Here is a 23,083-nt window from a genome sequence, read left to right as displayed (position 1 = left end):
AAACTACCTTATATACTTGTTCAAAGTACCAGGAGGTACCAGATGGACTGAAGACAGAATACACTTACACATGCGTTTCAATGTATGAATGAGTGTGTGTGAGAGAGGAAGTGATTATATCTACTTCAGAAGAAATACTTAATGGGTCATTTGAGGTGGTGTTTTGACAGATATCCAAGAAAAGATCGAGGTACATCTGCTTCCACTGTTGGAATTCTTTAGATGTCAAGTCTGGATTGTCTAGGACTTTATCAATAATGGCCACTTCCCCTTCTCTGGCCTGAAAAGCAAAAGGATTCGATAGTTAAGATGTGGACAAACTTATGTTCAAGTTTAAGATAACAAGTTAATAGGCAAAAAATTAAAAAGCCCGTAAGAAATGGCTCTGGTATATCCAAACTCAGCTATTTAGACTAAAATTCTAGTGTACTTTTTTCTACCCCCAAAGGTATGCCCTGTATTGCCTATTCTCTGTGGTTTATTTTTTTTTTCATTTATCATCTCTACATATGGAAACCTTCCTCATTCTTTAAGATCCAGTTCAAATGCCTCTAGTTTCCTAAAGCCTTCCTTCAACAGTTGGGAAAAATGTTCTCTCCCTCATTGATGCCCCCATAACACTTTAGCACTGCCATTGAGTGGACTTATCACATTTTGTTTCGAGTTACTCTTACACTGTCCTTTCTCTCCTGCTAGGTGGTCAGTACCTATGTTTTATGGGTCCAAGGAAGGGGCCGGGACATCTAGGGAATGTTCTGCAAGAAGTGGGAAGGCTCACTTCTGGACCAGCCATACCTGAGAGGGAAAGACAGCCACAACTAAGCAGTTGTTCTGGTCCTTGGGGCTCTGACCAAGGATGTTTTGTGTCACCCTGTGCTTGGTGAGGGGCCTATTACAATTCCAGGAACCACATACCCAGGGTTGCTTGGGCAGTTGTCTTTCTCTAATGGGAAATTTCCATTTCCTGTTCATTTCCCACACTGAAAAGTGTAGGGCTCTATAGTTTGTTTGTTTTTTTAACCAATGAGGGGCATTTCTTTTCTTTTATAAAAATTAAATTTATTGGAGTGACATTGGTTAATAAGATCATGGGGGTAAGGGGGAGAGGTCAACCAAAGGACTTGTATGCTTGCATATAAGCCTAACCAGTGGTCACGAACAACAGGGGGGTGGGGGCATGTGTGGGGAGGGGTGTGGGATGGGAATGGGGGGATGAGGACAAATATGTGATACCTTAATCAATAAAGAAATTAAAAAAAAATAAAAGAAGATCATATAGGTTTCACGTGTACAATTCTATGACACATCATCTGTATATTGCCTTGTGTGCCCACCACCCAAAGTCAAATCATCTTCAGAGGGGCATTTCTATACAGTGGCTTTTTTTATCATCTTTCTTTGCCCCAGAGAGTAGAGCACAGCATCACATAGCTGGTGACTCATCAATACTCACTGAATGGAAAATACTCTTTTTTTTGGGGGGGGGGGGAATCTACAGAGCATCAAAGATAGGGGTGAGGGGCTGAGAGGAAGAGGGACAGAAGCAGGTCTCTAAAATACGTGAGCCTGACCTGCTTCCAAGTGCCTGCCTGCTGTTCTGACCAGGCAGTTGAGATCTGAATGTAGGGTGAGGGGTGGAGGGTGGGTCTATTAGGTGAGAAGGTAAAGATATCTTTGGAGTAGGATTGGTCACCAGAATTATTTTTACAAATATTATAGCTCTTTTTAAAAATCTGTAATAATGTCAACAATAAAAAAAAAACTTAAAAAATTGGTCTTAGTTACCAAAGGCCATTAGGTTGTCCCACGGATTTGCAATAGCATTTGCATGCATACCAACTGAAAGCTAATTGACTGAGAACTTGACTACATTTCCTGCTACAGGAAATGTTTTCAAATAATGCATTTTCTATTTTATCTTTTTGTTACTCATCTACGTTTCAAAATCACAAAACCTCAGCAACATACTATTTATCTGAAATATTTCCCAAAGGAGCCCTTTTGTCTGTAGGATAGTTTTTTCCCCGTTTTTGATTTTCAAGGGTGCAGGGCCTGCTTGCAGGAGAGTTTGTGTGGCAGGCCCTATAAACACCCCCCTGCCCTGCCCCCCCCACACTGAGAGTGTTCACTTTTTTGCCTCCTTGGACTTCCTGCCTCTCTGCTCCCCTCTCCTCCGCACCTCCCCAACTGGTGGGTGGCATAATAATAAGACCAGAGACAATGTAAGAACTTGTGGAAATGTATACTAGGAAAATAACATGTGAATTGGGAACTGATAGTGTAAAGAGAACAATTATAGAATTTCTACAGAGAGCATGAATCACTATGGCTTCAGGAAATAGTCCTGAACTATCACAAACCCTTTTAGCACCCACTACTGCATTCCGCATGCCTGCTGTGTTCTTCTAATAGCTATATTACTTATACTACGTGGCGCATTTGTCTTAGGAAAACGAAAGACAGTAATAACACCAGCCTCGCAGTTTTGGAAAAAATAATGAATCACATCTTGTTTTCTCCTAGAACGAAGTCACATAACATTTAGTCAGTGCTTTGCGATGTTAATGAAAAGTTTAGATTATTTCCTCTTTACTAAAAGAACAGCTTAGCTTCAGCTTCTTCCTATTTACCTATTTCCTCCCTCCCCCCCACTTCCCATTTTCTATTTCTTCATCTAGTGTATCTGGTAATCACCTTTGAATTCAGGAACGAATCTCTTGAAATAAATTTCTCCTTCCATTTCCTATCTTACCTTTAAAGTGCTTTTGAGAATTCTCAGCCTGTGCAGTTTTTCATTCATCACAGGATCATTACATCTCTTTATGAATGATAGCTTGTATTCCATCTTGGTTGAAATGCGATGTTCTCCCAGTGGTGACAGACTGGCTTGCTCCAATGCCCTGTATAAATCTTGCAATGAATCTCCTAACTTTTCTCCCCTACTTTCACCTGCAATGGCCAAAAAGAGAGAGAAATGAATCCAGTGTAATGAATAGTTATTTGATACTCCAGAAATCTACTAAAATATCATCTGAAAAAAAACAGGATAATGAATGATTGGAAATACACTCTATTACATTTTTTAAAAAAAATCCCAACAAACCCACAGCTGCTAGTTACACTGAGTAAGATTAGCTCCAGGCAGCCGATTGTTCTAGAATGATCAAATAATAGGATGCTTTGACTAACAAAATATGCTCTGAGTAGCAAATCACCATAAATATCTGGAGTCCACTATAAGTTCAAAGAATTAGAGTACAAAAGGTACACAACACAGAAACAATCCTGCACATAATTTAATATTATAAAACATTAATATCCCTTATCATTATATTGGTAAACATAGAAATACTGATTAATATAACTCTCCTGGTTTGGCAATAAACTGATTTTTACCTTTATCCAGACTTCATAAAATGGAATGGCATTCATTGGAATTTATTTGATTATAAAAATCTTCCAATAGTGTGCCATCAATTATTATTAGGTTAAATGTGACTGCCATAATAATGTTCACCACATTGTAAGTATAGTAAGTGATCATAAATTATCAATAATAATGCTTTAATTAAATGAAATATGGGAATATGTTTATATTCAAATTGAGGAATTTGGCACATACAAAGAGTTTGTAAGCATTTGTAAGACTTGGGAAGAAAACACTCCAATGAAATATTTTTGTGAAAAAAAAATCTTAGAGACTAATTCAGGAAAGGACCTCAGATCTATTTGAACAAGTCAAACTCCCATCCTGTTCTTTAATTGCCTGAATATTGGTGTCATATCTTTCTCAACAATGATAAACAAAGATGAACTTGGATTTTACTTTTGGTGGTAGATAGAATTAGGGCTATATCATGTTTCCTTTAACAGAGAGCCAGATTCCTATTTGAGGATACTAATTGTATTGGCCCAAGGAGTAAATGTGGAATGTTGTTCATTTTACCATGGTCCATGTGAATATTTTAGGCTTCCTGACATAGTTCAAAAAGATTCTCTGGTAATAATAATAGTTAATATTTATACGTGCCAAGAAATAGGTAAATGCATAATGTTCATAATCATCACAACAAAACTAAGAGTAGATATACTTGATTTTCACTTTATAGCAGGGAAGTAACTTGGTCAAGATCACAGTAACTGGTGGAGCTAGAATTCCAACTGGGCAGTCTAGCTCCAGAATCCATAATTTTAATAAGAATTCGATACTGCCAATTTTGTTAATCATCATTTGAACTGTGTATTTAACAGTAAGTGCTAATGAATTTGTGAGACTCCCTTAAAGTGCAGCATTCTTAAATATTTTTAGAGTGTACCTAAAACCACCAAACAAAGCCCACAAACACAGTACCTTAACTAAAAGTGATCACTTTTAGAATTAAAAAGCGTCATTTAAGTTTCATGTTCAATTTTTGGCTCTGCTGCTGAGGTTAGCAACTATTAGTAGTATGATTATTGAGTCCTGCCATTGGAAAGTTCCTTCCCTCCTTTTTATTATTGTTATCATCAACACACGACATTACTAATCCCATGAATTTTAACTTCCTAACAATATATCTACATTAGAACTATAATCTAAAAATACAAACATCCCTTTAAATAACAGCTTTTAAATTCTCTGTTGCCTCATCCATGAATGTTTGCAACACCTAGAAGATTCTGATGGGTGGGTGGGTTGGGGACTATAAAAAGGAGTAACTGCTTTGTGGGTTAAGAGCAATATTGAAATGGGATAGGGAATTTTAATTGAGAATTGTTTGGAGCCAGGAAGGCACAAAATCATAAGGTCATTCAGAGTACCTAAATGGAGTTGTAAAAACAAGGATACATTTGAACAGCATAATTCCATTTCATAAAAGCACAGGCCAGGAAAGGACCTTGAGGAATTATTTAGCAGGTATCATTCTTTTAGCCTCAAGGCAAGACTGCATCCAAAGCTCGATGTAATTTCATAGATCAGAGAGTGGGAGAGAAATGGGAGGCCTAACAGATGTGAATTATAGTAGTTTAGGTATCAGTGGCCTAATGTATTATTAGTTTCACAGTTTTTGAAAGAAGGTGGAGAAGAAAAGTGATTCAGTTTATAGTTTTAGGATTTAAGGGAGGCAGACTATTTTTACATAGTAAAGTTTTACTTACAAATAACCTTCTTCCATATTACCTAAAACTGTAGGAAGTATATATTTTGTTTAAAAAGCATTCTTACACAATTTTCTTTCTCTCCAGTTCTTAAAGTTTGTGAAATACTGGGCCACTACGAAAATTGATTTTTTTAAATAAAGTTTCGATGCAGTTTTAGTTTGAAGGATAAAAGGTACAAGCATAGCTATTCAATAAAAAAAAAAACAGAAAGGTTCTCCCCCCGCCCCATGCTCTTGCCATTAAGGGGGAATAAAAGCATTCAACCAAAGGACAACACAATTCTACAAAGAATCTAGTTTGACAGATGTGAGAATAATTGAGTAGAGGTTTATCTCTGGGTAGTACATTTGAACAAGAAATCACAATGAGACGGAACACAGAAACATCTCCAAGTACAACAATGGAATAGCATGGCCCCTCTTAGAGATAAGTAAGGCCTCCTCCCTTCCCCCTACACATATACACATATGCAACATTACAAGACACAGCAGTGGGATGAGGAAAGATGAGGGATTGAGATGCCAGGCTACCACATAATGCCACCAACCACTGAACATTTTAAGACTAGACAAAGAGTCCTTTTATTTTCAAAGGAGGGGGGTGAGGGGCAGAGTCACATTATAAATCTGATTCACTGTGCTCAACAGTCAAAACAACACAGAACTCAACATTCAAGACAAAAACAGACCTTTATTTTCTTTTATAATTTTCAATTGGTTTCCTTGATTTTTTCCCCCCTCTCAGATGAATACCAATTAAGTCAATTGTGGCTACTGTTGCAACTGAAAATACGAAAGCACCTTTATTTTCTTCTCGTTTTGCCCTCTTCTTCTTCGTCTCCTTTTCACTTCTCTTCTGGTTTCTCTCTTTTTAAAACCTTTGCTTTTCTTCTTCTAGAAGACGCTTGCTTTGGAAGAGCAGGCAAGCACTTGGTGAGGTCTGCTTCCTTATTGACTTTCAACATGCCAGTTCAGCCACTGGAGTGCTGGCAGAGTACCAGCTCTTTTGCAATTTGAATGAATGTTTCTGAAAGTTGGCAAAGTGTAGAACACCACATGCAAACCACAGGACATATATAGGAACCTTTAGTGATTCCTAGTGAGTAAGTATATTGCTCCTACAAAAAAAAATTTAATTGGTATCTAATTTATTCAGGAACTCTGGGCCTTTGCAGGAATTAAGTCCCTCCCACATTATATTTATATTTACAACATGTGAATTAGTTTAGTTCTGTGTCAGATAACAAACTTTTCTATTGCAATTTTATTAAAGCAAATGGAACATACAAAGTTTTCTTCCCTATATAAAATTTCATTGGCTGATAGATTTGAGGGTCACAAAGAAGTTATTGATGAATTAACTTGTTCCTGTACCAAGGGAGGGTCATTTCCGGCTGCGTCATCTGTGGCAAGGGCAAAAGAAGATCCTTTATTGTCTTATTGATACTCTAGCTACCCTATGAAATATTGTGACCCTATTCCTATGTGGTGAGCACCACAGCAGTTCACTGTTTGGTGCTTTAGGGTTACATATGACCTCCTGGTAGTGATAAAGAAGAGGTCAAAGAAAAGATTAGCTAATGCAAAGTAATAGTTCGTTAGAACTTTCTTGCAAATGGATTATTAGCAGAAGATAATATAGTTCTCAAATACTAAAAGATCTTCAGTTGATGTATTTCCTTACATTCATGCCCAGTGGTTTCCAAACATTTTGATTGTGCACACTTATCAGTTAAAAACACTTCTGCTTTTGATAACTTATATACATGTATTACTCTATGTTGATATGCATATAATAAAACAGACACAGAAAAGAAATAAAAAATGAGCTATAAAAATTGAGGACAGATTCCAATGTTTTTTCTTCCTGTGCCTCAATGGTCCCATTTGTACCCTCCTTCAGAGACCTAGACTGTGACTTTCCCTGAGCGGAAAACCCTCCCTCTTATTTGCATTTCCCATTCTTCTGTCTGGCACAGGGTCTCAGGTACCCAAGATTTAAGCTGAGTGATGGTTTTCTCTACTTTATACACACAGTACTCCAAAGAGGGCTCCATGTTAGGCGACTGTGCAAATTTTATCACAGTCTATTATACAATTTTGTTCATGTTCCTTTGGTGAAAATTATGGAGAGCAGAACACAAACTTGGCTACCCAAAATTTCATGCTGGTGTCTTCCCCATTTCCCCAGGACTGTAATGACAATGTTGAAAGAAAGTAAAAGATGAAAAGAAAACGAAACAAATATACCCGCTGGGCTCTTGAAGAACCAAGTCAACATGTTTTGGTACATGTTTTGGAAGGGAACTGCGCTCTTTTAAAATTGGACAATGATGTCTTTCTGGAAACAGTCATTCCTTCCACAACTCAGCTGGGTAATGAGCACAGAAAGCTTGGAAAAGCTAAGTCACAAGGGGCAGAGAAGGCTGGACATAGTAGCATTAGTCACCAGTCAAATGTGAGAGGCATTCGTTCTTGTACAGCCACAGAGTGCCTAAAGGCTTCCAGGCTAATGGTGTCACGTATGTGGAGCACTATTCTTGTCACGAAGGTCAATTAAACATTTGCATTGAGACAACGGGAATATTTTCTGTGAATGCTAATTTACCAGTGCACCATGATGAACAACTTATTTATATGTAAGGTGATAATTAAACTTTTAATGGATTTAATGTAGATGGGTTTAATGTTTATAGGTTTTATGCTAAAGATGATTATGTATTCAGGACTTTATACTGTAATATGAATTGTCTTATAATTATATATTAGCTCTCTTAATTCATGCTTTTATATAAGTCAACTAGCTATGCTTAGCATTGTAAAGCTGGGGCGGGGGGTGGGGGGAGGTCAGTTGGTTATACCAGAAAAAAGCATAATATTTTAAAACCTGGCTTTTACTCACTGCTCTGTAATCAACTACCCTTTTCATTTTTAAAAGTAATTTGTTTTTTTCCCTTAGTCAAAATAACAATTTCTCTGATAAAAAATTAATTTTAATGAGGAAAAACCCCCTATTTAAAAAAGTACAAGTTGAGTGAATCTACCAGTATTGCTAAGTGTATTCTTAAAGAACATGTGTGGCCTATCCCTGTGTAAGAATGACCTTGTGCTTCACCAAAATTAAGTACAGCACATACTAGTGTCTGTCAGTCCCTCTGCACAATAGTAAAGATGTGACAGAAAAGACAGAGCTGGAGATTTTTCTGTACTTCATTCTCTATGCATGTCAATTCTGCCAAATTATGTGGTTTAATGCCACAACTATATGACAGTGATTGAATTTCCAGGGCACTATACAGTAGTTGCTATGATGGATAGTTTCTATGATGGCAACATCTTGGTGTCCTTGGCATTGATTTATTGACCCACAGGAAAGGTTCTTTGAAGGACAACCACAGACAAATAAATGACCAATTCTGGGTTTACCCATGGAATTTAGAAAATTTAACTAATAGACCCATGGAGGTCAAGGTACCTGGTTCTTAGGCAGGGATTCATTAAGGGGGCAGTTTAAAATCAAAGCTAAGAGATTATTATGTTTAAAAATCAATGTGGAGTTACTATAGTCCTTAATGAGAAAAAACTAAAATACTTCATATCCTAAAATTTCACTATAACGTAAACAGAGAGGATGACCCAAGACAATCCTGCTAATATTAAATACCAACAAAATGCTTTTTGATGGATTTCTACATACCGGAACCATCATTTTTATATATACTTAAAAAACACATTAAAACGGTTAGAGCACAGAAGCAATTGTAAGGCAGATCAATGTGATTTTTATTCACAACACAAATTCCATTTGTGAGAAAGAAGCATAGATTACTTCTCTTCAGAAAGATATTTACTATCAAGCATACTTAGCAAGTTATTTAGCTATCTGAAAAGATCTGAAACCAATTGGTCATATTTTATTTTTTAAGTAATTTATATTTTTACATGTATTCACATTATGCAATACCACACACTGCGGCGACAGGAAGAAAAAAAACATTTCCAAATACAATGTTAAATTATCTGTTCATTGCACAGTATTAAATATCCATTAATTAGCATTGAAATTATTACAGAGTATCTTATCCAACTAAATAAAGGAAATTTCACATCCACTACAGAAGAAAAATAAGCAATCGTGAGTCATAAGGGACCCAGTTACATAGTATTAAATAATATGTGAAGCTAGTTTGAAAGACATCCAGACAAAATACTTTTTCAAAAGTGAAAACCACAGCCTATAGATTAGGAAAATTTTACAGAAAAGAATAGCTCATGCCTGTCCTATGAGGCAACACCATTTGTATACAAGTGCCAAGAAATCAGGAGAAAGTTAGGATTTTAGCTGAGGAATCTAACAAAGCCTGGCATGAGGAATTTTCTTCATTAGTGTCACCAAAAGCAATCTCTGTGTTGCACCTGAATACACTTTATAATAGAATAAACATAGTAAGTTTCAGAGCAGGTTGTGTATACCTTGCCTTAATAGATTACACTTAATTTAGTACAATACAGCACGTCAAGTTTTAAAAATGCAAAATACACTTAATACACAGAATTTGCTTCCTCTGCTTTGCCTTAAAGAGGCCACCAAAGAGTCCATTAAACAGCCAGGGTTTTCTAGCTGATCCCTCTCCTTTCCTGGTGTAAGGAGAATACAACTGAAATGTCACCACACAGAGCCCTTCCCAAGTCAATCCCCTTCCCCTTCTGTTCTCTCACAGAAATGGCAGTTTTCTGTCACTGTGCTCCATCTTGATTGGCTTTGATCTTATGCTAGTCCCAGTGTAGAAAGCTCGCATTCTTCTTAAGAGTGGCCTGCCCCTCTTAATATCCCTTTAGGGAGGCCCCCAATCCAAAACACTTGATGATCTAAGCTTTTAAAAGTCTGTTCTCTGTTATAAACAGCAAGGACGAGGCCATTTTAGTTGCTTGCAAGAGGTTGATGTGGAGTCTGTGCCGTGCCGACTCTCTCCGATCTAAATTCTCTAAACATTAGCTTATCAATCTGTGAGTCCAATGGGTTGAGTGCCAACAGAAGTGGATCCGATTTGGCATGGAGAGGTTCTATCAACTCTCGCAGTGTATTAGCCTAATATGATAAAGCAGTGATACAATACGATGAAAAGACCTGCGGGTGCCATTATTTCTAAAGCACATTAGTATTTGTACTAGAAATACCATCATGCAATACCCATGAAGAGAAAGAGAAAAAAATATGGCTAGAATTGCATATGGTTTCAATACCATAATGTTTTTCTGTTGGCATGCAAATCTATTTGGCCATAAATGGGACACTTTTTGCTTTAAGCTTGGTTATTTGGAAACGCCAATCTTATGTATACAAAATAATACACAGCACAGATACATCTTTTCCCACCTCTATACTTGTATATGCACGTCTATAATTTTAATGAGAAAAGTTTGTTAAAAGTATTCTTCATACACATGTAAAATGACCAGTCTTTCAAGGAAATTAAACTGTATTTCTATATGAGATCTTTCCTCAAATTCATCCAATGAAGAATTATGAGGAAAAGTTTTCTGGTCTACCTTCTATCTAACTACTCTGATATATATTTGTTAACCACGTGCTAATCGGTGACATAAAAGAGTCAGCTCGTGTGGCTCCAATGAGGAGGCCAAATGCTGACCAACACAAAATGAAGAGAAATGAAAAGCTCTAACAGGGCAAATGTGATGAAAGGGTGACTTTACAACGGAACATGAGCCATATGCCAAGGAATTAAGAAACTAGAAGAGACTAAAGTTTCTGAGTGACCCGGGAAACGAAGAACAATTGGGATAAAATAAACTGTAGTCTCTTTTAGTTCTTTTTTTTTTTTTTTTTGATTTTGAGGAATCCACATACTGTCATGAGCCACAAGTGTTCTTTCTGGCCTAGGGCAGAATTTTATCTGCAATATCCTGTAATAGCTTTTGAGTATATTAAGAAGGAACTAGGTGAGAAGGCGTGTTGTTCATCACTACCTCCCTTAGAAAATGAGAAGGGTGTGAGTAGCCCATAGCACTGTATCTGGAAAACAGAATGCAGCATAGTTCAGAAATCAGCAGAACTAATTTTTGTTTATTATAGCATACCATTCTTTTATAGAAAAGGAGCTGGGAATGAAATAATATTCATATGTAAGTCAAATGAAACAAAAGGTAATACCTACTTTTAGAGGAAATTATAATATTGGAATGCTAGCTCTGGCTTCTATCACTTTGTTTCATAAGGCCATGGAATTTCTTTTTTTCTTAATAATTTTTAATGTTGACACGATTGCAGGTGTCCCCCTTTCCACCCCCCTTTGCCCACCTCTACCCTCCTTTACATGGGGTATGCACATCGTCTTTAGCTAATCCCTTCGTCTTCTTTATCCAGTCACCTCACCCTCCTCCCCTCAGGTACTCTCATGGAATTTGAAACAGAAAAGTCACAGGCAATCTAACCTTGGGCACAAGTTAATTTCTAAGTTTGAACTGTTCCTAATTTATCTATGCAATTCAAACATTTTGTAAGTTGTTGTTTTGAACACACCCCTTATTTCCCCTCCGAGACAAATGTTACATGAGTAGTTTAATTTCTAGTGCACTTAACCCATACTAAACCAGACCTAGAGGCCTGGTAATCAAGTCACGATTAGTTACACTTAGGAGGTTATTTCTATAGCATGGCCGAATTCTACTCCAAGATACTGGAAACACTTGCTCAATTGAGTGCCTTACCAAAGTGCAGGTTGGTGAGGGGAGGACTGCTATTTTCAAAATGACTACATTTAGTTCCCAAAGTGTATATACAGGGTGGGACAAAAGTAGGTTTATAGTTGTTCGCATGGAAAATAATACAATAATTACTAAATAATAATGCAAGAATAAACTGTATTTTGTGTACTCACAACTGTAAACCTCTTTTGCCCCCACCGTGTATTAGCATAAGAGGAGATAGCCCGCCCAGGGCAAGGTGTCTCTTCAACTAGTAGTGATCAGGACCACTGGCTACCAAATCTCAGGGCTGGAGGTCTGCTTGTTAAACACAGATTTCTGGGCCCTACCCCTAACCTACTGAATTAGAATTTCTGGGTATGGAACTTGGGACTCTGCATTTTAAGCAAACAACCTGGGTGATTCTTGTGCCCACTACAGTTTGAGACCTGCTTCAGGCCAGTCACACTGGGTAGGGCTGTTTGGAGTGATGCCAATTTTTGGGCATGTCACATAGCATTTCATTCTTAGTTCCATCACCAGTATAACATTGTATTACATAGCTCAAATAATTTCAAGGTTTTTGCCATGGAATCTGATGGAAATATTTTGGTCTACTGAGAATACTACTAGAATAAATTCTTTACACCTATTCTTTTATGTACTATTAAATAGTTCCTCTTTATTTTTAAATATGTTTTTATTGATTTCAGAGAGAAAGGGAGAGGGAGAGAGAGATGAAAAAATCACGGATGAGAGATAATCACTGATCAGCTGCCTCCTGCATGCTCCCTACCAGGGTTTGGGCTGGCAACTTAGGCACGTGCCCTGACCTGGAATCGCACCCTGACCTCCTGGTTCATAGGTCAATGCTCAACCACTAAGCAACACTGGCCGGGCTAACTAGTTCCTCTTATTTTAAAAATTAAATTAAACTTTAATATACCATGATATTTAGTGATAAGAAAATATTCAAAATACATTAAGTTAAGGAATGAAACAAGAGTATGTTAATAATATTTATATATGTTTGGCTTATATATTGCATATAAATTATAAAAAAGATAAGAAATTAATCGTGTGCAAAAGCTAAAATGTACTCATTTAAGCTACACAATTTTATGCTATATTTTAAAAAATCTTTATTGTTGAAAGTAGTACAGATGTCCCCTTTGTTTGTGTGTTTTTCTCCCGTTGACTCCCTCCACCCCTCCCAGGCCTTCACCACTCTATTGTCTGTGTCCTAGATAGTTCCTCTTTATTCTTGAGGCAAACAGAACAACTATAAAGATACTTCCAGACTCATGCCCATTAAACCCACTGTACATATTTGTGTGTGCATTCTGAATGTCAAGTATGAGCAGCATTGGCAGGCCAGGAGGGTCAGATATGATGGACTAGTACATGGTTAATCTACATGAAATTTCTAAAACACAAAAACAAACTTGCTTCATAATGACACTGTTCCATGAAAGCCTATCTTTTGTGAATCTCATATTTTTATCTTTTACTTTTTTGCAAGTCCCTTTCTGGTTCTTAAAACTCTACCTTTCTCTACCTTTGTGTTTTTATTGGGCTTTCTAGCTCTTGAAAACTTCATTTATCCCCAAATAGTCAAAATAATTCAAACCAGTTAAATTATTTATAATGACAGACTAATTTGATTCCTGTTTTTTTTTTTAAAGAACAAGCAGAAATTGCATATAACTTAAAAAGCAAACAAATCATATGGCTCTTGATTGTTTTTTGTGTGTCAATATCCTAATTATAAAAATATTTCCACCCCACTGGTGTGGCTCAGTATCAATGGTTAGATTCCAGGTCAGGGCACATGCCTGGATCTCTGATCCCCAGCAGGGCGGGGCAGGGTGGTGCAGGAAGCAGCTGATGGATGTTGATGTTCCTCTCTTATCAATGTTTCTATCTCTCTCTTTTTTCTCCCTTCCTCTCTTTCTCAAATCAATAAAAATATATTTTAAAATTCTCCACTTACTGCTATTGAAATAAACTTCACTATTTACCAAGCTTTTAATCAACTGCATTTTGAAACAGCAGCAACATATCTAAGCTACCCTAAGAAAATCAGTAATATTTCTATTTGGCATATTACTTAACAAACATTTATTGAGCTTTCTTTCATCACTGAAACCTCCAATTGTGAGGCCACCTGCCAAGTTGTATAAAAAGAAACAGCTACTGTTTCCCTGTTACTAAACCACTATGTAATGCCATGTTGAGTCATGTACAGGATGACTTATTCCATGGATCTGCTTCCCGTTCAAGCTCTTCACAGGTTGAATCTATGTAGGCTATGTTGAGGATCATGTTTCTTTCCCTTTTTGTTTTATGAATTTAAAAATCTTCCTACTACAGACAGGTCAAATAGTAAGCAGGAAAAGAAATTCTAGAAATACAAGTTTTAGAAATGTAATCTGGCTTCTAATAATGTACCTGCTAGGAATAGCTGATGATCCCAAATCAAATGCCTGAGGGTTAGATTATAGGGTAAGGATGGAGGCAGAAATATTTGCAAGAGAAAATCTTTTCCTTAATGAATGAAAGAGAAGAAAAATATATGAAAATGGAAACAGGAAATCCTTAAGCTAGAATAGCACTTGGAAAGATTCCTATTTCTGTCTGAGTTTTAAGAGGAAACTTTGTTTCATTTATTCACTTCCATTGTCGGTAAGCTTGAGGGCAAATTTAAGGGCAAAGCCACTGACTACTGGTCTTAAGCTGCTTGCAGATAACAAAGGTCACCAACAGCGGACATCCCAGCCTATCAAATATAACACTTGCAGAGCTCCTGGGAGAACAGAACTGTTTTGTGTGCTTAAAAAACATATTTCTGGAACACCATTATCTGGAGCCTCTCCTTCTTCTAGTGTATGTGTTCATATTTAAGTTTTTCTTTTGGAAAATGGGAGTATCTAACACCATGGATAATCATCAGTGATAATTACTTTCTCGGTGTAAATATTGAAAAGAGGGGACTGATGCCTTTGGTTCCGAATGATAAGACCAAGAGAGAGACTTGTGAATTTCGAGGGCCTGATCTGTCATAAAGGTTGAGCTATCAGAGTCTGAAAATTTGTTTATTTGCTTATTTTAAAATGTAAGACCATAGAAGGAAGGAATTGACAAGTCTTTGTTTTTATTTTATGAACGACAAGTAAAATTTTCATGATAAAGTATTCTTTTTCAAAATAAAGTGGTTAATTGTAAAAAGTAATATAGTGCCATACTTATAACACTTTTGGAGATCTTTAATGAGCAATTCCAGGTAAAATAAAATATTTGATGAACTTTGCCATAGGCTAAACCAGATAAGGAAATACTGTTTCCAGATAATTAGAATGTTCCTCTAAATTGCCAAATCACAATTCCATCCTCTGTGTATAATTCACAGGAGAGAGAGTATTTCCTTATGAAAGTAGTATCTCATCTTAATGTACCTACTGCTATACTCTGACCTTAGAGTGCCTTTAGGACTTAACTAGTTATTATGAGTATATCACGCGCTCTGGCTTTTTCTGTCTGCATTAAAAACCACTATCTGAAATGAAGGCAAACCTAAAATACACTTTAAAAGAAACTTACATATTAGCAACAATTGAAAAGGTCTTTTATATGTATTAGTCACAGAAGTACTTGATATGTTAAGTCAATTGACCACCAATTTATTTTCAATTAAGTGCCTATAGATATTTCAGAAAAATGTACTATGGAATTTTGCCACATTATATTGTCGTCTCAAATGTCACCATTCAGAATTTAAAATAGAAAATGGGAAGGATTCAATTTTATAGATATGTAAAGTTCAATAAGGATTTAATGTGCACCTACAGGTAGATATAATATATCAAATGTTAGGGATAAATATACAAAGATGATAGTCTGACCTCAAAGAGTTCATGATATAGTTGCACAACCCCTTCCCCAATTGCTCTTAAAATTTTATAGTTAAGAATTATCATTAAAATACTGCTCTACTTTATTAAGTACATGTATATGTGTATATATATATATGTATATATATATACACACATACACATAGACAGATTCAATTATATAACTAAAATGTAAATATACAATTACCCTAATAATGTATATTAGATGTAATTATACTATATGTAATTACATTAATAATGCTGTATGACCATATTAATTTTAATTAAACATACACAGAAAGTAAAAATATTTGAAATGCACAGCAAATTTAAAGGAGACAAAAAATGAATGTACATATGTATGTATATATAAAATATAAAACAGCTTAGTTATGATGCTTACAATGGACTTTAAAACTGAAGGGGAATATAATATGCCACCCTAACATATGCCACTTTGGCACCTGAATTATTTTGAGCTGAAGGTAATTAAGAAGGAGCAAACACAGAAAAATCTTTGGCTGTTCCCCATCTACCTAAAAGCAGGATATAAATTTCTCCTTTTGAATTTGTTCCTCCTCTCCTCTTCCATATCAGAAGAACAACCCTTATCATTGGAGACAGAAATTTGGCATCAAGATGTGTCAGCACAAGCAAAACTTACTAAAATAACCCTTATCTTATGTTAGTTTCCCCCATATATTTACTTTTCCAAAATTTACCTACCAAGAAGCCCCAAACCCCTTTCCTTTATCTTATCACTTTTTCTACAATTTATCACATTTTGTTAAAATGGTATTTAGGGCTCCAAGTCTAACAGCTTATTTGGGTCTTCTTTTCTATGAAGGCTTCTGTGTACATAAAAGTTAAAATATTAACATAGAATAAAATTTATATGCCTTTCCTCTTGTTAATCTTTTGTCAATTTAATTTGTGGGCTCCAGCCAAAGAACATAGACTAGAGAAAAAGTTTTTTTCCCTTTCCTATAAAACATTTATATAAACTCTTAAACCATTCCATCCTAATTCATCCCTATATTTAAACATTTCATAAAGTTATTTTGAGATTAATAAAAGAATCCTATTAAAGTCCAACCAGACAACCTTCCCTATAAATTTTTCTTTCAGCAACGTGGGTGGATAACAGTTTATTGGCAGAATGGGTTGCTGTTGCAACCTATTTTATGATTAATATTACTTATTTTAAAATAAGCTCTTTAAAATTCTCATTTCTAAATGAAGTAGCTTCAGAGGTAACATACCTGAAGTCTGAGACATTAGCACACTATAGGAAATAGACTTTTTATTCCCTAATACTTTAGAGATGAACAATGCATATTTTTAATTTATGAGAAATTTTAACCTCGACCACCACCTTACCTGGTTATATTTAAAAGACATATTTAAACAGATCACATTCTGTCTGGATGATAATTGGTGTGAAGTAACTCAGTGATGAGAACTGCCAATGGGGTGAACAGGTAAGTCATATATGACATAACCACTTCATCTGTAACTATGACTGGTCTGCCAAAATGAAAAGGCAAATTGGGACCAACCACACCTAACTTGTTTTCTTGTCTTTTTCTTTCAATGGGTCCTTTGACCCTTCCAATCCTACTAGGACATTCTCTTTCCTACCTGGTAAGTACTCTAAAAAAGCAGTTCCAATCTTATCTGAACCTTAAACCACTTAAGTGAATGCGTGATAAAAATGATTTTACTTCCATGACCCAAGCTATTTAATTTGTCCATTGCACTTTAGCCTCAATTCTCCAAATTGGATATCCTGGTGAATAACAGATAAGAGTATTTGTACCTGGGGAGTTGGGGTTATAAAGATACATGTAGTATATCCACTCCATCAGAACCTACTCATAGTAAACAAAGGACTTTGCTCTATGTCAAGTTGCTGAGCAGCAAACACCACCTGTGATCAGTACATGTTGATGCTATGCAAATTGTATTTTTACCGCCCAGTTTCTCTAGTAAATAGACAGTCAATGGCACAACTTTTTAATTCTTGAAAATTTGATCTAAAATAAATATTTATATAGAAGGTATTTCAAATTAACAGTAACATAGATCTTTGTGAACTTTTACTCTATAGAGTCAACCCTATTCTTATTCTAAATTCATACACTATCCTCAAAGTACTGCCATCTTGATTTTAGTGGAATTACTTAAAAAAATCATTCAGTATCAGCTTCAGTTACATGATATCCCTCCTGATGAAATGAGGGAAAAACTGAGGTATTGATTTGCAAAAGTGAATGAAATACTACATACTTTTCAATGAAAGTACAACAGTGGGTGTGTGGGTGAGTGTGCGTGGGGTTTGGTGCAGAGTAAGTAAAGGAGTGATTTCTGCTAAAATTTATTTATTTATTTATTCTTTTAAATTGATTTTTTCTTAATCCTCACCTGAGGATATTTTTTCCACTGATTTTTTAGAGAGAGTGGAAAGGAGGGATGAGGGGGAGAGAGGAAGAGAGGGAGAGAGGGAGAAAGAGATGTGAGGGAGATACACATGAATTGGTTGCCTTCTGCAGGCACCCCATGGAGGGGGGTGGGGGCGGGGATGGAACCTTCAACCCAGGTAGGTGCCTTTGACTGGGAATAGAACCTGAGACCCTTTGGTGTGCAGGATGACGTTCTAACCACTCGGGAACATCGGCCAGGGCTTGTGCTAAAATTCTAAAGACATTATTTCCTCTCATGCTGTAACATCGTTTATGATTGTAGAAAATTGAAGTAGATTTCTGCTTACTTATTCTGGCTGAGCTTACAATATTACAAAAAAATTACAATATTGATTTCTCCCCTTCAATAACTTCCAAATGTTAATGCCTTATTACTAACTTCCTTGGCATACCAACCTGACATTTGGTATCATTTGCTTATTAACAACTCTGGCAAGGAGAGCAGCTTTGGGGCCACTGCCAACTGAATTTCTTAGCAATAAAGACAACAAAAATACCTTCCCTAGCAAAGTAAATGCCAAGAAAGTTAAAAAGAAAATGTAAAATCGACATCATTAAAATGTTCATACTACCCAAAGCAATCTATAGATTTAATGCAATCCCCATTAAAATACCAAAGGCATATTTCACAGACCTAGAACAAACTCTCCAAAAATTCATATGGAATAAAAAAAGACCCCAAATAGCCGCAACAATCTTGAGAAAGAATAAGAAAGGCGGAGGGATCACAATACCAGATATCAAACTATATTACAAAGCCACTGTTCTCAAAACTGCCTGGTATTGGTACAAGAACAGACATATAGACCAATGGAATAGAACAGAGAACCCAGAAATTGACCCAAGCCATTATGCTCAATTAATATTTGACAAACGAGACAAGAACATACAATGGCATCAAAACAGTCTCTTCAATAAATGATGTTGGGAAAATTGAACAAATACATGCAAAAAAAAATGAAACTAGACCACCAACTTACACCAAACACAAAAATAAACTCAAAATGGATAAAGGACTTGAATATAAGATGGGAAACCATAAAAATCTTAGAAGAATCCATAGGCAGCAAAATATCAGACATATGGCGTAGTAATATCTTTACTGATACAGCTTCTAGGGCAATAGAAACTAAGGACAAAATAAACAAACTAAAAAAGCTTCTGCACAGCAAAAGAAACCATCAACAAAACAACAAGAGAGCCCACTGCATGGGAGAACATATTTACCAATGTTATCTCCGATAAGGGCCTAATCTTCAAAATTTACAGGGAACTCATACACGTTAACAAAGGAAGATAAACAATCCAATAAAAAATGGGCAAGAGACTTATATAGACACTTTTCGACACAGGACATCCAGAAGGCCAGGAGACATATGAAAACATGCTCAAAGTCACTAATCATCTGAGAGATGCAAATCAAAACAACGAGGTACCATCTCACACATGTTAGAATGGCTATCATCAACAATTCGATCTCACTCATATATGGAATATAATGAACAACATAAACTGATGAACAAAAAACAGATCCAGAGACAGAGAAACATCAATCAGAACGTCAAACCTCAGGGAAGATAGGGGACGGTGGGGGTAAGGGGGAGAGATCAACCAAAGGACTTATATGCATGCATATAAGCCTAATCAATGGACACAGACAACAGGGGGGTGGGGGCATGAATGGGAGGTGGGCGGTAATGGGGGAATAAGGACACATATGTAATACCTTAATCAATAAAGAAAAAAAAAAACACAATTCGACGAACGACAAGTGCTGGCAAGGATTTGGAGAAAAAGGAACCCTCATGCACTGCTGGTGGGAATGCAGACTGGTGCAGCCACTGTGGAAAACAGTAACTCCCATTTGACCCAGTAATCCCACTTCTAGGAATATATCCCAAGAAATCAGAAACACTAATAAGAAAGGACATATGCACCCCTTTGTTCATAGCAGCACAATTTACAATAGCTAAGATTTGGAAACAGCCTAAGTGCCCATCAGCAGATGAGTGGATTAGAAATCTGGTACATCTACACAATGGAATACTACACTGCTGTAAAAAAGAAAAAACTCTTACCATTTGCAACAACATGGATGTACATGGAGAGCATTAAACTAAGTGAATAAGCCAGTCAGAGAAAGATAAATATCACATGATCTCACTCATTTGTGGACTATAATGAACAATATAAACTGATGAACAAAAACAGATCCAGAGACAGACAAGCATCTAACAGACCATCAAACTTCAGAGGGAAGACAGGGGAGGGGGTTTAGAGATCAACCAAAGGACTTGTATGCATGCATATGAGCATAACCAATGGACATAGACACTAGGGTGATGAGGGCATGTGCTGGGGGGTGGGGGTAGCCAGGGAGAGGTCAATGGGGGAAAAAGGAGACATATGTAATTCTATATGTAATACTTTAAACAATAAAGAATTTAAAAAAAGAAAAAAGAGAAAATGTAAGAGACATTTGTAAGAACCTAAAACAGTACTTTAAGTGTTACTTATCAGAATTAATGTTTTTATTTATCTCCAACCTATTATAAATCTAATCTCTTACCTTAATAACATTTTCATATTCTCTGTTTTTCACTCTACAATTACATCATAGACTATTCTCACAAATCCCCATTGTTAAAGTCATATATACATACATATATATATATAAAACAATAAAAATTTTTTAAAAAGAACACATTAGAATACAGCTGTAATGGTGTGTATGATCTTCCAAAGATAATTCATCAGCTCTATCTGGATGTGCTAAAACTGGATTTATAGTTATGATGAAAGGTCTAGAATAACTTGACTCATACTGATATTATTGTGAAAAAGTGAAGAACTAATGTAAAAGACACTTATACTAGATTTAGAAACAAATTTAGACAATCCCAATCTAGAATTAAAAACATTCTAATATCACTGTAAAATATACATTAAATGCATTTACTACTATTTAGGAAAACTGTCACACAATTTGAAATGAAACATTACTCCATAGTGGTTGACTAAGCAATGTATATACCATATTTACACACAAAACCAGAACATGACCAAGGAAAATGTCATGATGACATTTTCTTTCCTCCTTATTGTAAATCTTGAAGCACAGAACTAGAAAGTCTGTTTTCTCTTTTTGGGAAATCAATAAATAACTTCAAAAACAGAAGCTGGAATTCTTCCTTAACCAAACAATACACTTTAATTATAGAACAGACCTTGGGGACCAAAGTCTTAGTTTTAGCCATACTAGGAATGGTTTCAGACCTTAGTTGTGTGGGTAGATCTGGTCTCCATGGCAATGAAAAAGTCAGCCTGGGAAGTAGAAAGAACTGTGGTACATTGCTCCCTCTAAAAACAGACAAGCTGAAATCAAATGCAGCTTCTGTATTTAGCATCAACAAAGGAGGAAGATCCAGTGAACTTGTACCATACCTCAAGAGTTGCCATGGCAATCTCCTAAGAAAGGTGGGTCACAGATACCCACATCAATTACTACTAAAAAGTCAAATCAAAAGCCAGAATATATGAGTTAAAAGTAGTAATTTATTCACTAGTTCTGATTTTGGTTTTCTTAAATAGGATCTAGGAGTTGAATATGCAGAAAGTGTAAGAATTTCACTAGAGTTCACTTTGGTAATAAACTTTCATTTCATACTACATACTGCATAATACAAGTGATAAATATGAAGCTGGAAATAGATGAAAGTGTGAATGTTGCATTCTTAAGTAATTCCTTTCAGGGCACATGAATCCACTTTTCAGATTTTAAGAGGTGATAGGCATTAAAGTTTTATCAGGAGAGAAAACACAGCATATCAAATTTAGCATCTGTGAGTAGGAACTGGGAAGATCAGTGGCATCTCCCAAATTTACTTCCAAATCTGTTGCTTTTCTACATCCTAAAAGATTTTTTTTTAAAAAAGAAGATCCTTTAGCCAATACAAGAAAAGGCAGAAATATTTGGATTGTTCCAAAGAAGATGAATAAAGTGGAACTTGGAAGGAAAAAGTAAAATAGCCAGGCGGTGTTGCTTAGTGGTTGAGCGTGGACCAGAAGATCATGGTTCCATTCCTAGTCAGGGCACGTGCCCGGGTTGCGGGCTTGATTCTCAGTGTGGGGCGTGGGACACGCAGGAGGCAGCCAATTAGTGATTCTCTCTCATCATTGATGTTTCTATCTCTCTCTCCCTCTCCCTTCCTCTCTGAAATCAATAAAAATACATATTTTTAAAAAAGTAAAATAACTTTGGCCACCACATGAAATACTTTCCAAACTGGTCTCAAGACACTCTTGGGATGGATATATATATATTTAAATATCCCAATATTAACTTCCACAAATTAGCTATAAAAGGAATCATGTCAATGTATAAAATACTAAGAGCTTTGACTCAAGTGGTAAAATTGTTTCACAGTTTATACATATAATGGTACATAGTCTTTGGACACTGGTTAAATACAATTGAAAAGTGCACTAATTATCACTTTTAGTAATAAAAGATAAAGTGATATGCAGGTTTTTGCTTTACTTGATGGAGCATATTAGTGGTGATCTTGACCTGCTATGATAAAACTTAAAATTTTTCGTTTCCTTTATATTGGTTTAATATATAGAGGAAAAGGAGACATTTTTTTTTGCTAAATTTTAACTTGAATTAAAATAACAGATCTGAAGGGGCAATATGTGATTGAGAGCATGCACTCTGCTGCCAGAATGTCTTTGTCTGGAACTCCTACCTGCTATTAACTGGCTGGGAGTCCTGGATCATGTTATTTAAACTAAATTTCCTCCTCTACAAGATAAGGATAACAGTATTTACCTCTGAGGATTGTTGTCAGGACTTAATGAGCTA

General features: G+C 36.0%; 1 protein-coding gene across 4 annotated transcripts in view; it reads right to left on the bottom strand.

The window, feature by feature from the left end:
* Window positions 1-64: 64 nt before the first annotated feature.
* The window catches only part of CNKSR2 (connector enhancer of kinase suppressor of Ras 2), a gene marked incomplete at its 3' end in the record, with an annotated part of 244,478 nt that continues 221,459 nt past the window's right edge, over window positions 65-23,083 (bottom strand). For all 4 annotated transcript variants that reach the window (XM_079765478.1, XM_079765479.1, XM_079765480.1 and 1 more), the window contains 2 exons: window positions 2,753-2,949; window positions 65-280 (listed from right to left, as the gene is read on the bottom strand). In XM_079765478.1, coding sequence (XP_079621604.1) covers window positions 65-280; window positions 2,753-2,949 — 413 coding nt within the window. The remainder of the gene's footprint in view (window positions 281-2,752; window positions 2,950-23,083) is intronic.

This window comes from Cnephaeus nilssonii, assembly GCF_951640355.1.
Source record: "Cnephaeus nilssonii genome assembly, chromosome: X".
Taxonomy (NCBI): domain Eukaryota; kingdom Metazoa; phylum Chordata; class Mammalia; order Chiroptera; family Vespertilionidae; genus Cnephaeus; species Cnephaeus nilssonii.
Note: the sequence above shows the minus strand (reverse complement) of the source record. Positions and strands in the feature narration are given on the sequence as shown.